Source organism: Tauraco erythrolophus, chromosome 31 (genome assembly GCF_009769465.1).
Source record: "Tauraco erythrolophus isolate bTauEry1 chromosome 31, bTauEry1.pri, whole genome shotgun sequence".
In the NCBI taxonomy this organism is placed as follows: domain Eukaryota; kingdom Metazoa; phylum Chordata; class Aves; order Musophagiformes; family Musophagidae; genus Tauraco; species Tauraco erythrolophus.
In genome coordinates, this window is record NC_141495.1 from 370,507 (window position 1) to 391,013 (window position 20,507).

Genomic DNA, 20,507 nt, shown 5'->3' on the forward strand with positions numbered 1-20,507 from the left:
AGCGTGTCCAAGACACAGGAGCAGGGGACGAGGCACACGTGCCTGACCCCGCTGTGCCCCCCAAACTGCCCATGCTGCTGTTAGCCACAGCTGAGGCAGGGATGCACGTGCTGGGATGGCACCTTTGGGCAGGGACACGGCTTGTGGGAACGCCCCCGGGCTCTGGCTGTCCATTCCCAACACCACACTTGTACAGGACGTTGAAATGCTCTTTTCCATCTGACTGGAGCTGCCTCAGCAGGAGCAGCGGGCAGGTACTGGGCAGGTGCCCGCTGCTGGTGCCACAGCTGGGCGAAGGGCTGCAGCGGGGTGCACATTCCCTGGCTTGGCTCGGGTGAGGAGGGCACCCCACAGTCCGAGGCACTTGTGGGGAGCAGGTGGAGGAGAAGCAGGGCTGGAGATGCAGTGGTGCTGGGGCGAGCTGGGCAGAACTGTGCAACCCTCGTGCTCTGCCCTGGGAGGAGGAGAGCACCCAGCACCAGAGCACCCCAGGGACGCTGGCGCCTTTCCGATGACTCTGTGAATGGCAGAAGGCGAGTAGTGGGACAGGGGCGACACGTCTTGTGCGGGGCAGGAGCACAGGGTCTTGTCTCCATCGTGGTGACCATCACGGTGGGGACCATGCTGCAGGAAGCAGGGCTGCACCTGGCAAGCCCGTGGCACCATGGTGCCCCACTGCCGCCTTCGGTCCTCCCGAAAGGGACCAACCCGAGTGTGTCTGAGCACCCACCCGTGGGTGCAGCCTGCGAGGGCGATGGGGGCCGTGGCAGGGGGAGCCGGGTCAGGGCTGCGTGGGGGGGCCGGGGGGGCTCCGGCGGAGCGAGGAGCCGGAGCATCAGCGGCAGGCGCTGGGGGATGGGAGCGGCACACGCACGCACACGCACACACACATTACCCACATGCACACGGCAGCAGCACCAACAGCCCCTGCCAGCAGCCTGCAATCGCTGGAGCGCCCCGCTCCTCCGCCTCTCCCTCCTCCTCCTCCTCCTCCTCCTCCTCCTTCTCCTTCTCCTTCTCCTCCTCCCCGCTGCCCACCGGCCTGCGGCACCCCTCCGCACCCCTCCGCGGCCTCCGGCCCCACGGGCGCACAGACAATGACTTCATGCGGATTATGCATCTGAAGAACCCACCAGCTCCCAGATAGCCACAGGGGGAGGTATCCATGTGGTTGGCAGGGAAGCAGCCTCCCGCTCGCCTGCCTTCTCCTCCTCCTTCCTCCTCGCACCCGGCAGCTGCCTCCTCTCCGGCGATGGTCGCCTCCGGTCCCCCCGCCCGGCGCTGAGCGAGGCCCCGGCGCATCCCCGCTCCCACGCTTGCACCAAGGTACCATCCAGGCTATTTTTATTCCCCCCTCCCTTCTTTTCCGGTTCGCCCGCCGCTGCCGGGCTCGGTGCTTCTCGCACCCTCCGTGCCCGCACGTCTCCCGGTCCCCGTTTTCCCACCCAGCAGCGAGAGGTGGAGGGAGGCTCGTCCCAGCCCCGGCACCCGCGTCGCAGCGGCAGCCGCCGTCGCGGAGCGGAACGAACCCGGCTCCGGCCCCGGCTGCCGGCCCTGATTCCAGGTTTGCATCCTCGATTCCTTCATCCGCTTCGCGATGCGCCGGTGCCATTTGGAGGAGGTGGATGAGGAGCGAGGAGGAGGGGGAAGGTGGGAGGGGAAGGGAGGGGTAGATACTGTGGGGTGCTGGGGGGACATGGCACCCCGGACCTGCCACGGGATGAGGAGGGCAGAGAGGGGGTGGGAGGGAAGGAAATGCAAGAGGCTGCACCCAAATAAATAAATATATATATATACATGTATGTGTGTGTATATATATAGGGTTGTGGGGAAGAGCAGGGCACAGCAAAGCACCTGCCCTGTGCCAGGGCTGCCAGGGGCACCCCGAGCATCCCTTCACGGGGGTGCCACGGGCCAGGCAGCGGCAGCACCCACCACGCCGCCGCAGCACCGGGCACCCACGAGCTCCCTTCTCAGCAGAGTGGCCACCCCGGGGTGCCGGCGCGGACCATGATGGACCTGAAGGTGGACGAGGAGGAGGTGGACAGCGGGCAGCCGGTGAGCATCCAGGCCTTCGCCAGCAGCTCCACCCTCCACGGGCTCTCGCACATCTTCTCGTACGAGCGGCTGTCGCTGAAGCGCGTGGTCTGGGCGCTGTGCTTCCTGGGCTCGCTGGCCCTGCTCGCCCTCGTCTGCACCAACCGCATCCAGTACTACTTCCTCTACCCCCACGTCACCAAGCTGGATGAAGTGGCGGCCACCAGGCTCACCTTCCCCGCCGTCACCTTCTGCAACCTCAACGAGTTTCGGTTCAGCCGGGTCACCAAGAACGACCTGTACCACGCCGGCGAGCTCCTTGCCCTGCTCAATAACAGGTAGGTGCTGGTGCGTTGAGGTGGCCCCAGGTCATGGGCAGGGAGCACTGGAGTGGTGCACGCCGTGACCGGCGCGGGCAGCATCTCCCTGGTCTCCATGAGGAAGTGGATCCTGAGTTAGTTCAGCTCCAGCAACACCGGCAGCTGAGAGTGAGGAGCTGCCGGGTCCTGCTACTGCTCCTGGGCACGCTGGCACGCTGGCACCTTCTCGCTCCCAACTCTGGTGCCCAGCACACACTGTGAGGCCAGGGTGACCCTGGGATGCCTGTGTGCCAGATCCAGCACGTGCCACTCCAGCACCATATCGGGGTGCCCGCACACGCAGTAAGGCCAGGGATGCCTCAGGTGAAGCTGTCAAGCATCACCCACGCACCAGGACCGCAGATCGGTGCCATCCCTTGAGCCGTGGGACCCTGCGGTGGCAGAGTTCACGGGGAAGCCCCTTGCCCACCCTCCCCAGGCCATCCTCATGGCCATAGGGGCTCCTCAGTGCTGCTGAGCCACTGCCACGAGCCCAGTGCCAGCAGCGAGATGCTCTCCTCACTCGTGCCCTTTGCCAAGGGGCTTCACCGCCGCCTCCGCTCGTGCCCCAGGGTCTGACATTCCTGCAGAGCGGAGGGGTCCGCAGCCACCAGGGGCTGGAGATGGTGCGAGAGCTGAGAGGTAGTGCACTCAGCCCATGTCCTGGCCAGGCCACTGCCTGCAGCCGTGCCACCACGGCCAGCCCGCCACCAACGGCACGGGGCACGCGGCTGAGCCGGGCCGGTGCTGCGGGACCAATGCTGGGCTTGCAGCCGGGTTTGGTTCGTGGCCATGCTCAGCTTCCCCTCCTTGCCCATCCTCCCGTGGCCTCTCGCGTGCCTCTGGGCCACTTTGTGCTGTTGGATGTTCTGAAAATGCCACGTGCAAAGTGCCCGGGACTTTCCTGAGCCCACCCCGGGGTCGGGGCCGGGCAGAAGCAGCTCGTGTGAAGCCCAAATGGCTTTCGCCAGCGGGAGCAGCTGCCATGGTCAGGCCTGAGCTCCTGCCTGCTCTTTCCCCTAAGATACGAGATCCCAGACACCCAGACGGCCGACGAGAAGCAGCTGGAAATCCTGCAGGACAAGGCGAACTTCCGAAACTTCAAGCCCAAACCTTTCAACATGCTGGAGTTTTACGACCGGGCTGGCCACGACATCCGGGAGATGCTGCTGTCCTGCTTCTTCCGCGGGGAGCTCTGCACCCCCGAAGACTTCAAAGTGGTGAGTGCCCCCGCGGCCCCGAATCCATGAACCCCCTGTGCCAGGAGGGTGTTCGACTGCCCGTAGCCGCTCCTGCCTCCTTTCAGTTTGGAAAGGACTGGCATCGGTGTCATTAAGGGGATGCCAGGGGGTGCCGCTGGGTTTTAGAGGTGCGGGTTCTCCCCAGGAGCGGGTGCTGCTCGGTGTGGCTGCACGGGGTGCTCCCGCGTGGGCGAAGCTCCCCGGGATCACCGGGGCTCTGCACAGCAGGGTCACGCACGCCGGGCTGGAAACCACCAGCGGCAAAGCAGGGAGAGCGGCGGCGATGGCCGGCTGGGACCCAGGGGACCCCCGCGATCCCTCGGGGAAGGCAGCTCCCGGTGGCGCGGCGCAGCGTCGTGCCGAGGTTGCGTCTCGCGCCGGTGCGCGGACCCGGCGCACAATAAAGCCTTTATCCCGCCGCGGCTGCCTCTCCCCCATCCAGCTGGGAACGACACAGTGCCGGCTATTCGGGTGCTGCCTAAGAAATTCAGCAGCCGGGGTGGCCGTTTGCGCGCCGGCTCCATGCTGCTCGGGATCTCATCCGCCTCCCCGGCCCGAGGGTGTCCCGCTCGCATCCCGTGCGGAGCGAGGGTGAAGCCAAGGTGCCAGCTGGGTGCCCGCGGAGCTGCTGCCCAGATCCCAGCACCGTCATCTGCACTAAATTCCCGTGACAGGCTCCGTACACGGAGCGGTTCCTGCTGTCAACCGTCGGGTGTTTTATTTGTTAAATGGAGGCGAGTGGGAGCCCAGAGGGGGCTGGGTGCTCTGCGGCGGGGCTGGGAGCGGGGTCGGGTCCCAGCCTGCGCGTGGCTCCAACGCTGGGCTCTTCCCGGTGCACGGTCGTGTTTTCTGCGCCGAAGCATCCTCAGGGACCCGTCTCTCTTCCTTCATCCATCGGGGTCCAAATATTCTGCTTTCTGCATCTCCTCTGACCAGCAAAAGCAAAATAGACTCGCAGCTGGTTTGTTATTCCTGCCTGGGTTGCTCCTTGCGAGGTTGGGATGATTTAATGGATTTGATTAGAAAAAGCTGGCTCGGAGCTGTGTTTATGCTGCTCTCCGGGTTCCCCTTGCAGCCTTGCACAGGCAGCTCCGGGGACGGTGCTGCCAACACGCGGGGTCCCGGCAGCCGCCCCGTCCTGCTGAGCTGTTTAGGACCTTTGCCCCATCCCTGCCCAGGGTCTCGGGGTTGGCAGAAGCTTTTCGAGGGGTTTGTTTGACAGGTTAATTCCCACCGCCTCCCTCCTCCCAGCTCGGACCACATCCGCCCGAGCTGAGCCGGGCGCGGTGCTGCTCTGCGCCCCGTGGCACTGGTCACGGCTGGTGGGTGCTGGGGAAGGTCACCCGGGATGCACCGTTGTCCCCCAGCCCGCGCCGCCTCCATGGGGTTGATGGGGACAACCGCGGCCGCGCGGGCGATGCCGGCTGCATGCTGATGCCGGCCGGCGCAGGAGGCGCCGGGAAGGACCGTGGCTCTGCCGCCAGCGCCGTGGCCCCGACACGCCGCGGCTGCCGCGTTATCTGTCTCCGGCAGAAGGGAGGGCTCGGGGGAGCCGCGGCGAATGCAAATAAGGGGCTGCGTAAGCGAAAGATCCGGGGTGGCAATAAGGTGGCAGGAGCTGCCTCCTGCCCTTGTGCCCCCTGGCGTTGCCGGACGGTGGGAGAGCATGGCCGGGGGGGGCAGCTGCAGCAGCCCAGCGTTCCCCCAGTGCTGGGAGCACTGTCCATGTGCCCCTCCATGATGCACCCACCCAGGAGCGTCCCAGGGGGGCTGTGGGCTGCGGATCAGCCCCCACCCCCCCAGCACAGCATCGCCCTGCAGCTGGGACAGGATTCCCCGGCACACAGGGCACGTGTTGGACACCCACCATGGGGAAGCCCATCCTGGGATTCTATGGGATTTTCCCACCTCCTCTTTCACCCTGCGTCATCACCAGGCCACAGCAGGGGGTCCCTGGCATTGTTCATCTCTCTCCATCTCCCCCCAGCCTGGCTGGCACACCGCAGGGGCTGGGTGCTCCCCAGCAGCATCCCTGTGCAGGGATGCTCCAGGGACCAGGGTGGGGCTGATGGGGCTCAGACTCATCCCATATCAGGAACTGATAGAAGACCCAGGGGGAAATAATTGGCCCACCCCAACTCTGCCCTGGCTCTTCACAGCCCCTCCAGCACCATGGGGGTGTCTGGCATCCACCAGAGCCCCCCCCTCTGCAGCAGTCCAGGACAGGGAGGAGGATGGACAGGGATGAGGATGCAAAAGGAGGTGCAGCCATCTCCTCCCCCCAGCCTCAAAATCCTGGCACGGCCTTAAAGCCCAGAGGGACAAACATGAGGCTGGGGGGCAAGTCCTGGCCCCCCTCAGGGTATGGCCTTGCCAGCCTTGAGGGACACGGGCTGAGGATGTCCCTGTCACCGGGGCTGTCCCACGGCCACGTGTGTGACGGGCTGGGGGCAGCTGCCCTGGTCCTCTCTGTGGGGAAGGGGGAATCGCCCTCCCTGTCGCCTCCGTTTCGGGACCGCGCTCCCGACGTGCTCGTTAGCGGCAGAGATCAATGTTTCACACTTGCTACTTCATTATTTATAAGTTCGAGCCCTCGCTCCGCTGCGGGAACGCGCAGCCCCGCCGGCTCCCAGCCTGCGCTTCCTCTCCCTCTGCACATGGCAAAGGGCCCCTGGAGTCTTCCTCGCTCCCTGCGGATCTGCTCCTCGCCCAGCATGGGAAAGGCCCAGGAGTCCTGTCTCCGGGCTCTAAACCCCGACAATTTTCTTTCCATCCCAGGGAAAAAGGAGTAACCCAAAGGATAAGCTTCCCCTCCACACCCCAGTACAGCCCGTGGGATGGGAATTGGGGCTGCCCCGTGTAAAACCGGCATTAAACGTTGGGACGGTGCCCCACGGGCATGAAACCCCTTCTCAGGGGTCAGTGCAGCCCAGGGTGCCACGAGCAGCCGTGCCCGGCGTGGTGCCATGTGCCTCTGCAGCTTTCCCTTTTCCTACGCTGCTCCTTGTCACCATCCTGCTCCCGGGCACGGAGGCTGAGCCTGGCACCGGAGCCAGGAGCCCCGGGGCAGAGCGCACGGGACAGCCTCCATAAACTGCAGAGGATTAAGACCTCTGGAGCGTTTCCATGAGGCTCCGGGGCTGAGCTGGCACTCGGGAGAATTGAGTTTGACATGGAGATCATGCCGCTGCCTTTTGCATTGGATTCTGCATCCTCTGCCCTGGAAATACCGAGTGCACAGAGGAAGAGCAAAGGGCGGGACAGGAAAGGTCTGGAGCAACCCCAGCACACCCCAAGCACAGTCTTCCTCGCCTCCTTCCTCCCGTCTCTGGAGCAATGCAGGAGCTGCTGTGATGGAGAATGGACTCAGTGGCAGCTCGCTGTACCCCATGGCACCCCATCGCACCCCGCTGAGCCTCCCCACCATCCCTCCGAACCCCACTGAGCCTTGGTGAACCCCACTGGACTCCACCACATCCCGCTGTGCCCCCTGGACCCTGCTAAACCCCAACACATGCCCCTCTGCACCCCCAAAGCCTCCCTGCACCCCCCGTGCTCCCTGCGCAGCCCCCAGCCCACCTCACTCCAGCCGGTGGGCTTTGGGGGGCAGCTCCTGCCACCTCAACAACACCGTAGCTTTCCCTCCCTGGAAAAAAAAAATCCCTGGTGTCATTCAAACCTGCTCCATTGGTGGGTGCCGGGGTGTCCTCCTGCACCCATGGGAGCTCAGAGGGAGGGTGCAAGGGGCACGCTCGGGCTGCTGCTCTCAGGGCACTCAACCAAGGGATGCTGCTGGTCTCCCCGCTCCACCTCGACCCTCAGCACCACGGGACCCACATCCTAGCACCCATCGGGGGACCCAGGCGTCCATCCCATGGCCCCGCCAGGAGCTGCGGCAGTCACGAGCCCGGGAGCCCCGCGGCGATCAGAGCTCCCCTGCGGCGCAGCCTCAGTGGGTAATCATGGAGCCGGAGCGAAAAGCATCTCCAGCACAGCTGGAGAGACCTGGCACGGGAATTACTGATACCCAGATATTTCCTGGAGCTTTACACAGTTCATAAACAAACCCCATGGGCCCGTCTGGCTCTGGAAAAACAACCTGGGGACCACACTGGTCACTGGTCCTGAATAGCATCATCCCCCCGGCTTGGTCCCAGTCTCTGGCAGCGCACGGAGCCGCGGCAGCTCCCGCCGCGGTGCCCGGCAGAGCCGGTGTGTTTATAAATTCTGTAAGACATTCAAGTGATTTATGTAAATCACTTTTTAAAGCGGCACACGGGCTCCTAAATAACTCATAAGCGTTGGAAGCTCCTCGCACGTACCCGTTATTTCCCAGCAGCGGTTCACCTCCGGCATCCCGGCGCTTCTCCCCGGGGCCCGGCCGTGCCGTTCCCACCTGTGTTATCCGCAAACTCCCGGCCGGGCTCACCCGGAGCATCGGCCTCTCTCTGCTGTCGAACAGCAGCATCGTTTGACCCCAGAGGATGCATCATTTTCCAGATGAGCAAAGCAAACCCAGCGGGACGTGGGCTGCCTGGTGCAAAATAATTGGAGGTGATGGAGCAGAGGAGCAGCCGCGGACGGGACCGCAGCCGTTCGCTGGTGGTGACTGGGCTCTCCTGGGACGCGCGGCAGACTGGGAGCACCCCGGCTCTGTCGGCTCAGCGGCAGCTCAGGGGCTTTCAAGTATCACAGTATTTTTGCTCAAAGCAAAACAGCCAGGAAGCAGCCGGGAGCCGTTTAGCCCTCAGGCGCGGAGCAGAGATGCCGGAGCGGAGCGGTGCTCCTCGGCTGCCTCCTTTCCCCAGCCTCATCCAAGCTTTTCAAGATGCGGGAAGAGAATCAGGGATCCCTCGGCCGCTGCGCCGACACCAAGGCAGCGACTCTCGTTGGAAGCCAGCTGCAGGATGGCGATTCCTGCATGGAAGCGGTGCCACCAAACCCGCCGCGATCCCGGCTGAGCCGGTGCAGAAAAGGGTCGGGACATCGGCACGGCGGGAGGCCGCCACGTGCCTGTGCCTCGCGGCCGCTTCGTTAGCAGCTCTGCAACAGAGCAGGTAAATCATTGGGCGCCTCGAAGCTCTGAGCAGCGTCACTCCCACCCACCCTGGGAAGCGATGAGCAAAGGAGAGAGGAGGACACGGACCATCAGGATCAGACCCAGCCGGGGGTCGTTTAGTCTCTGTCCAGCCCTGAGCCGTCCCGGAGCCACAGCACACACCGGCGCAGGAGCACCGTGCACACCCGGAGGGGTCGTGCACACCCAAAGCACTTTGCACACTCGGATATACCGCACACACCTGGAGGCGGCACACACGCACACGGAGCACTTTGCACACCCGGGCACACCGGGCACACCCGGAGGTGTCGTGCCAAGAGCTCGGAGCGGCTCGGATGCACCTCAGGCCATTCCTGCTCCTCTCGTGATGCCTTTGCACATAAAGAATCATTAACAAATAAATTATTAATTATTATTAATAAGGTTTAATGGCATCTGTGGCTGCTGGAAGAGATGAGGAGCCTTCTGAGTGCTATCCAGCCGCAGTGGGGCTGCGGACGGGGTACCCCGGGCACATGTGCCCCTGCAGGAGCCACAGGCTGGAAACAGCCCCAGAACCCCTCCAGCACATGGGATTTTCCCAAATTTTTCCCCCTTAATCTCCCTTCAGACGCTATCCGAGCCCCAGCCAGGCATGCAGCACCTTCCCCCACTGCGGGTATTCCAAAATCTGCCCAGGAAACCTCCTGGTGCCCTTTTCGCTCTCTGCCCCTGATGTCAAGCGAGGAGAAGCTGGGATGGAGCAGAGCGGGTCCCCGGAGCGTGCGGAGCCACACAGGAGGCAGAGGTGTCCCCAGGGAGATGCGGAAAATTAACCATCTCAAGGCCTTTTGCCTCGGTTTTAATTTATCTGCCTTTTTAAGATGCCTTTGTTTTGTCACCCGCAGAGGTTTTGGCCGGAGCCGGGGCTCTCTAAGCAGCCAGCACCACTGCAATTCCCGAAACCACCATGACTCAAGGAGCTCCTCACCATCTCAGGCTCTTATTTATTTATACAAGCCCCAACACTTGGATATTATAACCTTTTATTTATTTTTTGAGCCTGTTTTTTTGGCTGCCCAGAGAATTCAGTGCATTTGCATCCAGGCTCTTACCGTAAGGACAGAGACGGAGCACGGGACAGCACTGGGGCAGGATGCATCCCACGCCCTCCGGTTTATCAGGGATTGTAAGCCCCCTTCTCCGTGCTCTCCCGGCAGCACCGTAGCCTGGTAAAGCGTCGAGGAGACCCATCCGGAGCAGCTGCACGCCGGGGCTGCGTAACCACCCTGCTTGGATTAGATTAGATTTGAAAACCGTGATGTGCGCAGAGCCAGAGCGAGCGAACGCAGCAAGAAAAACCAGATAGGAATACAATTATTTTTTTCCCCCCCACACCAATCCAACCGTCGGCTTGAATCTGCCTGCACAAACTGCCTAAGCAATCGTGAAGGATGTCGGAAAAAATCCCAACCTGCTTATGGGTAATTCGTGATGGGCAGAAAACATGGAAAGGCGTCGGGATAAGTGTCTGCACAGAATAATCCCATCCTGGTACCCAGGAATCATCGGCACCTCAGCAGCATCCTCCGCATGCCAGCGGGGCGGGAGCTGGCACAGCCCCGGTGACCCCTCCGTGGCACAACGCGACACCGCCGACGGGTGAATCACCCGGAAAGCTCTCAGCGTTACAAACTGTTTCAATTACAGGAGCGTAAATAGATCCCTGGGAAAAGGACAAGGTGGCCGTGGGAGATGCACAGCGAAGGGCCCGGCTGTGGGTACACGCTCCATCACCCACGGAGCTGCGAGGGGTCCCGGCTGAGTCCCACGGAGACCCCGAGCCGGCGGGGCTGCAGGTGGCCCCTGCACCCAGGGCAGCAGCACCAGTACCCAGCTGGGCGGCACTCACCCAGGGAAGCTTTGAAAGATTAATGGAGTTTAAATGGAAGCGTTTGGAGAGGAGATAAGGCTCGTCTGATATGAAATCATACGGAACAACGGGAGCCAGGGAGGCCCCGGGTCCGTAATGAAGTCCACTTAGCGCATTACTCACCATAATGTGCTTTTTATTAAAGTCCTGCGCTGCAGATGCCGGGTCTGCAGCTGATAACCCGAGGCAGGATGGCACAGGGACCCGGAGCACCCAGCCCCTCCGCCAAAACCAGCCAGGACAGAGCACGCCAGCCCTGCACAGCCCCAAAAAGGGCCATTTGGTTGCCCACCCCCCGTGCAAGCAAAGGACAGGGCTCCCGCAGCGCCACAGCATCACTGGTCCCTGGGGCTGGGCTGCCTGGGCCCACGGGGATGGGGTGGAGAGGAGGCGGAGGTGGGGAATAATACAGAGGAAAAACTCCTTTTTAATCATCAATTTTTCTGCATTAGAATGTGACATGCTAATCCACTGTGAAGCATCTAATCTGGGGGATAAAGGGCCGGATAACACAGGCTGCGGCTGGCTTGGCTGGCGGAGCGAGCCCAGGCAAGGTGGCAGCATCTGATAAGGGGCAGCAGGATTAGTCCCGGCAGAGATGCCGCCTGCCCGGGCAATCCCACCTTGCTTGGCTGCCCCGACTCCGCTCTCGCCAGGGTCAGGGAGGGGATGTGCAGCCCCGGAGCCACCCCGAATGGGCTCACCCTGCCCAGAGCAGCGCTGGAGGCACCGCCGGTGCCACCATCACCACCATCTCGGCAGCTCTGGGAGCTGCAAAGCACATTCGTGGGCCAGGGCACGTTGCAAACCTGATTTTTCTCCCCTGCGATGCAATACAGGAGCAGGACAGCCCGGCTGCGGGGTGCCCATCTACCCCATTGAGCATCCAGCCCCCGAATCCTGCTCCCAGTCGCACCCCATCTCATCCTTCCCCTCCGCTCAGCTCCGACACCTGGGTACCCCCAGGGATGACGCAGGCAGCTCGGGCACTCCTTGGCAGGGATGGGCAGCACCCGGTTAGGAGAACTGAGCGGGTCCAGCTCCCGGGGTGCTTTCTGCGCCGTCCCCCCCCGGGGCTGGGCTGCTGCTCGCGGGCGCGGGATAACAGAGCTTGCAATGTTGTTTTCTCCTCGCCTCCTCGGGGATTGGTTTATCTCTATGAATAACTCCATTCCGGCTTTGATCTCTCCTGCCATTAAAGCGTGACAGGCTGTGAAATGTGCTGCTGCTGCCGTCAAATCCCCCTCCCGCTTCCACCCCCCCCACCACCACCGCCGCCGCCTCCGTGCTCCCCAGCTCCCGGGAACCTCCTTTCCCAGGCCCGTGACGAGCTGCAGAGCAGCGAGCGGGGCCGAACCGCCCCGGGACAGCGGCCAAACATTATGCTGGAGCCAGGAAAAACCAGTTCCTTCCACCATGCTGCGGCCCTCGCTGCAGTGGGGAGGATGGCATGGAGCATCCCTGGCATGGAGCATCCCCGGTGCCCCGCGGTGGGTCGGGGTGCGGCGGCATCATCCCGGCACGCGTCGCCACAGGAGCTGATGTCACAGCTAATTATAGCATCCCCCGTCCCTCTCCCCCGCCAAAGCGTTACCTGCGAGAGGGTAAAAATAACTCCTGGCGAGGGAGGAGCTGGAACGAGCCCAAGGACTCCTCCAGCATCTCCAAAACTTACACAAACTGGGACGGCACCCCTCTCACCTGCAAAGCGGGGACGTGGCCACGGCTTGTCCCCAGTTACGGAGTCAGGACACACGTCCCTAAGTGCCGGTGCCACCGTGATTCTGGCTGTGACCATCCTTGGTCACCTTCACCCTGGCTCGAGTGTCGGCTCCGGTAACCGGAGCCGGAGCAGTGCCCGTCCTTGCCACCCTGCGTGGCTGCCGGGAACCAGCCCGGTGCTCTCCGCAGGCTGTTTAAGCCCAGCGAGGCGGGTTAATGGCCCCAGGTGATGATGGAGTGTTTTCATGACAGCACCTCCCTCTCCCTCCTGGGATCGCTCCCCAGAAGGCACACCAACCCCCCCCACCCCCCAGGGATCAGCCCCTTGCTCGCCCCATCAGGGACCGACCCGTGGGCAGCACCGCTCGCCCGCTGCTGCCCTGCCAGAGCTAAACATGCCCCTTCAGGCTTCTCCTCCATTTTCCTTCTCCTCTCCCTCCTACAGACATCCCACAGAAAATCCCTGTCCCAGAGCCAGGAAACACCAGAAATCCCACCCCGATCTCAGGCAGCTCAGACCTGCTCGCTCCCTGCCAAAAGCATCCTCCAGCACCAGTTTGGGTGTGATCCTGGTGTGATCCCAGCAGGCTGACCCAGCCCAACACTCCGGACCCCCTCCCAGGTGCAGCCCTGGTGCCTTTATAGCCTGGCACTGCCCGTGGCGCAGCTGCAGCTCGTCTCCATCAAAGGCAAAGGGTCGGGATGTGCCCTGATCCCCACGACATGGTGACTCCCAGCCTCCCAATCCACCTCCCCGGCCCGGTTTCCCAGGATGAGTTTCAAGCTCAGATTCTCTCAGTTGCTTCCCCAAAGGTGTGACCTTGCTCTCAGCTTTATGAAATTTCATCCTGTGGCTCTGGCGCTCGTCCCCAAGGTCACCCCCCCCTTTCTCCTCGGTGCTGACAGCATCCCCAGCTCTGTGGCAACCGCCAGCGTCCCTCTTACACAAGGAACTGGTTGGGAATACTGAGCTTTGGGAGCCCCAGGATGGACCCTTGAGGGACAACTTGCTGTCACATCATCGGTCATAACCTCTCGATGTGCCAGCTGAGCCTGCCCTGGCAGGGATCCCCAGCACATGCCCTGCCCTTCACACTGGCATCACTTGCTTGGGAAGAGCAGATAACTTTGCACCACTATCAGATCAGAGTCGTACAAGTTTTCTGGTCGTGTTTGTCCACCCGGTTTGGTGGTGCCCACGTCCACGAGCTGGGATGTGCTGAGGGACTGGGGGCCCTGGGGTGCATGCGGGAAGGAGGTACAACAGCCGAACCAGTGGGCTGGGATGTGCTCACGGCACCCGGGCATCAGCCAAAACCTCCCGTCCAGCTCTTGCACAACAAAGTGCTGCCATATTTAGATGCTCCCCTTCCCCTCGGGCTGGCGACGGTGGCTGCGGTGCTGGGATGGGGCTGGAGATTGCTCTGTGGTCGCGTCGGATGCTTTTATGAAGTGCTGAGTGCAGGAAAAAAGCAAACCGCGAGAAGGGGCTGTGCTGCGGCAGGGCTGCAGGGAGGAGACGCCTTTGCTCCGGGCAGCCAGCCCGGCTGCCGGCTCCATCCCACCACCCCACACCGGGGCTGCCTCCCCGGGACCCCCGGTCCCAGCCGGCTCAGCAGCACGAGCCCAGGACACCGTCCCCCGGGGGAAGCGATGGACAATGCCCGTGGGGATCCAGAGCAGGAGGCGATGCTCTGTGTGCCAGCTGGGCTTTGCAGGAGGGATCGTCATCCAAAGCATGGCAGCACCCAAATCCTGCCAAAACCAGCCCTGGCTTGGAGGAGGACAGACCTCACATCACTCAGGACATCGCCTTCGCCAGGTGCCCCTGCGCACACGCCGCTGCCCCATGGCACGGGGAGATGAGCCCGCAGGGACGGGAGCTGCCAGGGCAGGATGAGCACCGTGAGAGCTTGGGGACACCATGGCACCCTTCTGCTCCTGTTGGCACCACCTGGGCAGCACTGCAGCAGGACGGTGTCACAGGCATTTTGGGAAAACCTCTGGCTCCAGCTGCCCTGATGAAGAACCCGGAGAGTCTGGCATATGGCAGCTCCGGAACAGCCTGGCAGCCGGTGGGAAGGACCTGGCGGAGCAGTCGGTCGGGCTGCCAGGGCCGTGCTGTCCCGCAGTGAGGATGGAGGATGCGGTGTGGGTACGCAGCATGGCGGGCACCTGCACACGCACCCCTGTGCACCCGTGTTCGCCGCACCGGGCAGCCCCTCTGGCCCCCCGGGCAGCACCAGGAGCTCCCAAATTGTTGGTGCTTCTGGAGCCGGCGACGTCTCTGCACTGTCCTGCCAGCCGCAGCCGGCCGCTCCCGGGGGACCTGGGGAGCCCGCAGAACCGCCCCTCGCTCCTCCTCTCCTCCTCCCCAGTCCTGATATACCCTCCTCTCTCCGTCCCCTCGGAGCATCCCTCTGCTCCTCTCCCTCACTCCCGTGCACCTCTCGCTCCTTTTCCCTTCTCCGTTTCTCCTCCCTGAACTTTCTTCTTCCTCCTTCCCTGCTCTCCCCCAGCCCCTCTCACCCACACTCTGAGGAACCGACCCACCCTCGCAGACCCCCAGGCTGTGGCAGGGCAGGGGCCAGGACCCCCACACCGGAGCCAGGACCCCCACGCCGGAGCCAGGACCCCCACATCAGAGCAGAGACCCCCACACTGAAGCAGAGGCCCCCACGCCAGAGCAGAGGCCCCCACGCCAGAGCAGAGACCCCCACGCCAGAGCAGAGACCCCCACGCTGGACAATGCCTCTCCAGATATTCTGCACCATCTCCTTCTCCAACGAGGAAGGACCAGGAGACACTGCAGCCACTGGGAGGGGAGAGGATGGAGCAGACGAGTTCCTGTATGGGCAGGAGGAGGATGAAGAGGAGGAGGAGGATGCGGGGGCAGCCACAGACTTCGTGGCCTTTGCCAGCAGCTGCACGTTGCACGGACTGAACCACATCTTCGTGGAGGGCAGCCTGGGCGCTCGGCAGGCACTCTGGGCACTGGCCTTCCTCCTCTCCCTCTCCGTCTTCCTCTACCAGGTGGCCGACCGCATCGTCTACTACCTGGAGTACCACCACGTCACGCTGCTCAGCGAAGAAGACAGCCCCGAGATGACTTTCCCCGCCGTCACCTTCTGCAACATCAACCGTGTGCGGGTCTCGCAGCTCAGCCACGAGGACCTGCTCTACCTGGCCCCCCTGGTGGACTACGAGCCCGGGATGGAGCTGGGCTTCTCCCCGGCTCAGCCTGGCCCCGGGGATGAGGATGAGCCCCTAAATTTGTTCGGGTTTTTTAACCGTACTTGCCACCAGCTGGAGGACATGCTGCTGAGCTGCAGCTACCGGGGCGAGCGGTGTGGCCCCGGCGACTTCGCGGCGGTGAGTAGCCCCAGATCTGCCTGGCACGGATCGGGCACGGTGGGCAGTGCTGTCCTTGCCAGCTCGCTCAGGGACGGGCTGATATTTCAGCCTCATCCACCAGCACCTGGGCGTCTCGCTGGAGTCAGGGACGGCACCGGCTGCGGAGACCCGCTGGTGGGACGTGGAGAGCAGCCCCAGGGCTGTGCTTGCAGAGGTGCCTGGCACCTCCCTGGCATCACCACCACCACCCGTGGGGCACCATGCGGTCTGCAACCCACTGGCCTCGCGTGCCCCTTGCCCAGGCTGGCAGCAGCTCAGCAGCGTGGAGACGTGCCGGCTGCCGGAGGTGTTAGCTGGAACGGCCGAGGAGGGACGGGGGGTCCGGGATCCTGCCCAGCCCTGTCCTCTGCAGGGGCTGAGGAGGGCTTGGAGGCGGCGCTGGTGCAGGTGTGGGGCTGAGCGCCGCCGTCGCGGGGAGCCGGGGCTGCCGTGGGTCGTCTGCGGGGTTGAGGTGCCATAAATCTGCAAAGTGTCTCCCCCGAGCCCGTGCCATCCCTGCGCCTCCGTGGAGAGCATCGCCTCCTGCACCAGGGCAAAGACGGGCAGTTCCAACAGTGAGAGGCACCCCGCAGGGCAGGAGCCTGGCTCCCATCACAGCCCCGGGCAGGGGAGGGCTGTTTCGGGCTGGTGATGCCCTCCCTGCTCCAGTATGGTGCTGGTAGAGGGGCCCCAGCCTCAGCCCCACGTCCTCTCCTGCAGGTCTTCACCCGCTACGGGAAGTGCTACACCTTCAACGCGGGGCAGGACGGGAAGCCGCGGCGCATCACCATGAAGGGGGGCACCGGCAACGGCCTGGAGATCATGCTGGACATTCAGCAGGACGAGTACCTGCCAGTGTGGGGGGAAACAGGTAACCCACCGCCCCCGCAGCTCTGCCAGCAGGTCCGCTCGGTCACTGGCAGCTCCTGGGATGATTCCCAGCCCCTTCCCAGCTTCCCACCCCACTCCACGTCCATCAGGCTCCCTCCTCTTCCTCCCTTCCATTTTTCATCACTTTGGGTCCTTTTCTTTTCCCTTTCCTCCTTGTCTTCTCTCCTCGCCATGGCAACTCCCCATGGGTTTAGAGGAGCAGCCATCACTTGTTTATAAATAGAGGCAAACACTTTCCCTGCTGCTCTCCCCGGGTGCTGGAGCAGGAGGGTCAGAGGCGGAGGGGACAAGGACACGGTGTAGCAAACAGATGGACAGATGGACGGACATGTGAACGAATGAATTTGCCCAGGGGAAGGGTGGGAGACAGGAGAAGTTCTGGACCCCCTTGCCGCAGGGCTCACCCCGCTTCTCTCTGCCACAGACGAGACCTCGTTCGAAGCCGGGATCAAGGTGCAGATCCACAGCCAGGACGAGCCCCCGCTGATCGACCAGCTGGGCTTCGGGGTGGCTCCCGGCTTCCAGACCTTCGTGTCCTGCCAGGAGCAGCGGGTAGGAACTGGGGGGGGGGGGGGCTGGGATGCTGCCTCCCACCCCGGGCTGTGGGTTAGACCTGCTGTGGGACGCTGAGCCCCCGTCCCCCACTCCCATGTCAGATGGAGAGGGTGACCCGGCCCTGGGGACCGATGCAGTGGGGGGCTGGTGGGCTGGGGGCTGTCCTCACTCCTGGCATCTGCCCTCTCCCAGCTCATCTACCTGCCACCTCCCTGGGGCGACTGCAAGGCCGTGGCGGGCGACTCGGAGTTCTACGACACCTACAGCATCACCGCCTGCCGCATCGACTGCGAGACCCGCTACCTGGTGGAGAACTGCAACTGCCGCATGGTGCACATGCCCGGTGAGCCCCGCGCCGCGGTCCAGCCCCCGCCGGGCTCAGCCCACCAGCACGGTCCCACGGGAACCCCTGCTTTCTGTCTCCTCCAGGCGATGCCCCTTACTGCACCCCGGAGCAGTACAAGGAGTGCGCGGACCCGGCCCTAGGTGAGGCTGCCCGGCCCCGCGGGATGAGCTGCGGGTGTTGGGTTTCTCCATCTCTCCATCTCCTTCTCTTCCTGCTCAGATTTTCTGGTGGAGAAGGACAACGACTACTGCGTCTGCGAGATGCCCTGCAACATGACGCGCTACGGCAAAGAGCTCTCCATGGTGAAGATCCCCAGCAAAGCCTCCGCCAAGTACCTGGCCAAGAAATACAACAAGTCGGAGCAGTACATCGGGTAACAACGCGCTGCAGCCGCGGGGACGGGGCGGCGTCTCGTCCCTCCATCCCAAACCTCATCCTGACGCTGCTTCTGCCCTGTGCAGGGAGAACATCCTGGTGCTGGATATCTTCTTTGAAGCCCTGAACTACGAGACGATCGAGCAGAAGAAGGCGTACGAGGTGGCCGGCTTGCTGGGTGAGTGCTGCGGGTCGGTGATGGTGTTGGGGACCCCCTGGCAGCACCCAGCCAACAAGGTGGTCTCGTGTTGGCATCGTGCACCACGGCCCTGCTGCCGAGGCACTGGGATGTGCAACAGCGTGGATGCAGAGCCGGGCGCCACGCTGCCATGGCCAGGCACCGGCCACAGCGGTGATGAGTTCTGCCCTTTCTCTGCTCCTTCTGCCAGTGGGCACTGGACTGTGCCACCCTGATGGCTTCGCTTTCCTCTGCAGGTGACATTGGAGGGCAGATGGGGCTGTTCATTGGGGCCAGTATCCTCACAGTACTGGAGATCTTCGACTACGCCTACGAGGTGAGCGTCTCCGCCGTCCCACAGCTGCCAAGCGGCCCAGGTTACCCTGGAGCACTGAGATGCTCGTGCAGGACGTGGGGCAGAGCCCCCACGGGGCTGAAATCCGGCTCTCACAGGTGATAAAGCACCGGCTGTGCCGGCGGGGCAAGTGCCACAAGGGCCACAAGAGGAACAACACGGACAAGGGCGTCGCGCTCAGCATGGACGACGTGAAACGCCACGTAAGTGCCAGGGACGCCGCAGCAGCCGCCGCTCCCCTCTCGCAGCTGAAGGCTGCCCCAGATGTGCTGTGGGGTGGGGGCGGCCCCCTTTTTGGGGAACACTTGGGAACGGAGCGGAGGCATCAGGCAGAGGTGCTGTGGGGGGACGGGACTTGCTCTCTGCAGTGATCCGGGCGAAACCGGTGCCCGCAGCATCGTGCCCGTCCTCTGCTCCGCAGAATCCCTGTGAAAGCATACGGAGCCACCCGGCAGGCATGACGTACGCAGCCAACATCCTACCTCACCACCCGGCCCGGGGCACCTTTGAGGACTTCACCTGCTAACCGACGTCTGGATGTACCACCTGAGCTACCAAAGCCCTCCGCAGAGCTGCCCTTCTCCCTGCGAGCGCCAGCGGAGAGACACACCACGGGCACCTTGCTCCTCGCCGCGGCGGGACACGGACACGAGCGACGGCCTCGGATTTCGGGGCGGGCGGTCGGGTCGGGTGATGCTGGAACCCGGCGCGCAGCCCCCGCTGGGTCAGAGACTCGAGGACGCTCCCGCCCGGCCATCCTGGCGGCGCGGGGAGCGACACGCACAGCGGGCTGGGGCACGGGGCTGCCCCGTCTCCTCCCCTCGGCTCCCCTCGGCCTTTTTAACTAGAAACCCAGAAGCCAAGAAGAAGCAGCCGTTTGGCCGCAGAGTCTCCATCCACAGCCCTGTCCGTCTGTCCGTCCATTGTCTCCATGCCCATCCTGCTCCTACGTCTTGGCCGGCGCTTGCTGGGACCCCCGTGCCTGGCAGGAGGGATCACCAAGGAGCCTCGTGGCGTGCCCGGCGGGCATGGCAGAGAGTTCGGCAGTGCTGTCCCCTGGGATCGTGGTGGCCCACAGCCCGTCCTCGCCCGGGCACTCCTGGCCACTCCATGCGGCAGACGGGCCACCTCCACCTCTCCGAAACGTCTTCCTCGACACCCTGCCCCAGGAACGGCGGTGCCCAGCCACCGAGCTCGCTGGCCAGCTGCCAGCACCCGAGGGGTCTCGGCTGGGGGGTGCCACCCTGGCACTGAAGACCCCACTGCCTGGGTGCTCTCACCCGGCTGTGTCGGGTCGGGCGATGGTGCGGTCTCCCTGCCCATCTCACCCGGGTTCCACGCAGCCTGGCTGGTCCCAGGGGTGCCCTGCAGTCCCTCCTGTCCCCGGGGAACCTGGGGCTACGCCGTGTGACCCCAAAAACAGCCATCCTCGGGGAGAAAGGCAGAAGGGAAACTCCTGCCCCCCCATCTCAGCTGCGGCCGCTGGCCCGGCTCGGCCAGGGGCACCACAAGGGACAGCCCCTTGGCACCGCGTTGGCCAGGTGGGCACTGGAGCCCTGACACCGAAACGGTTCATAGGTTGAGGGACACCCTGTGGCACAGGGTGCTGTGGTTGGCAGAACCGTGGGCTCCCACCCCGCTGAACCCCCCAACAGCAGCTGCCCCCGGGCACCGCGAGCCCTGGGCATCTCCGCTGTGCCCACCGGCTCGCTGCCCTGGGACCACCGCTGCTCCTCCCGTCGCTGCCCTCTCCCTGGCACGTGGAGACCCTCCCCGGCAGCCGGGGTCCGGCCGTCCGGCACTGGCCGAGTCTCTGCTGCCCGCGCCCACCAGTGCCCCACCATTTCGCTCCAGGGTGGGTGGAAATTGGCCTCCCCCAGCCCCTGCCAGCCCCTGCCAGCCCCTGCCAGCCCCCACACGTCAAGCCAGAGCCCTCCCAGGGCTGAAGTGCTACTTATCTTTAAGAGCTTCTGCAATAATTTAGTAATTATTATTTCTAAACTGCAGTTTTGGTTTTGTTATTGTTGTTATTATTATTATTAATTATTTGCTTCCTGACCAAAATTAGGAACTGGGGGTCAGTC

At 63.6% G+C, this 20,507-nt stretch overlaps 1 protein-coding gene across 3 annotated transcripts; it reads left to right on the forward strand.

Annotated features, from left to right (window-relative positions):
• Positions 1 to 2,010: 2,010 nt before the first annotated feature.
• ASIC1 (acid sensing ion channel subunit 1) lies at positions 2,011 to 18,949 on the forward strand. 3 transcript variants are annotated; one of them, XM_086628479.1, is made up of 11 exons: positions 2,011 to 2,375; positions 3,421 to 3,616; positions 16,444 to 16,594; positions 17,039 to 17,166; positions 17,362 to 17,512; positions 17,599 to 17,655; positions 17,735 to 17,888; positions 17,977 to 18,068; positions 18,326 to 18,405; positions 18,522 to 18,626; positions 18,845 to 18,949. In XM_086628479.1, exons 1-11 carry the CDS (start codon positions 2,011 to 2,013, stop codon positions 18,947 to 18,949), a joined length of 1,584 nt encoding a protein of 527 aa, XP_086484605.1. The 3 variants fall into 3 exon arrangements, with proteins under 3 accessions (XP_086484605.1, XP_086484603.1, XP_086484604.1); XM_086628477.1 differs by having other exon boundaries at positions 2,014 to 2,375; positions 17,977 to 18,170; XM_086628478.1 differs by lacking the exons at positions 2,011 to 2,375; positions 3,421 to 3,616 and adding an exon at positions 15,079 to 15,702.
• The last annotated feature ends 1,558 nt before the right edge of the window (positions 18,950 to 20,507 follow it).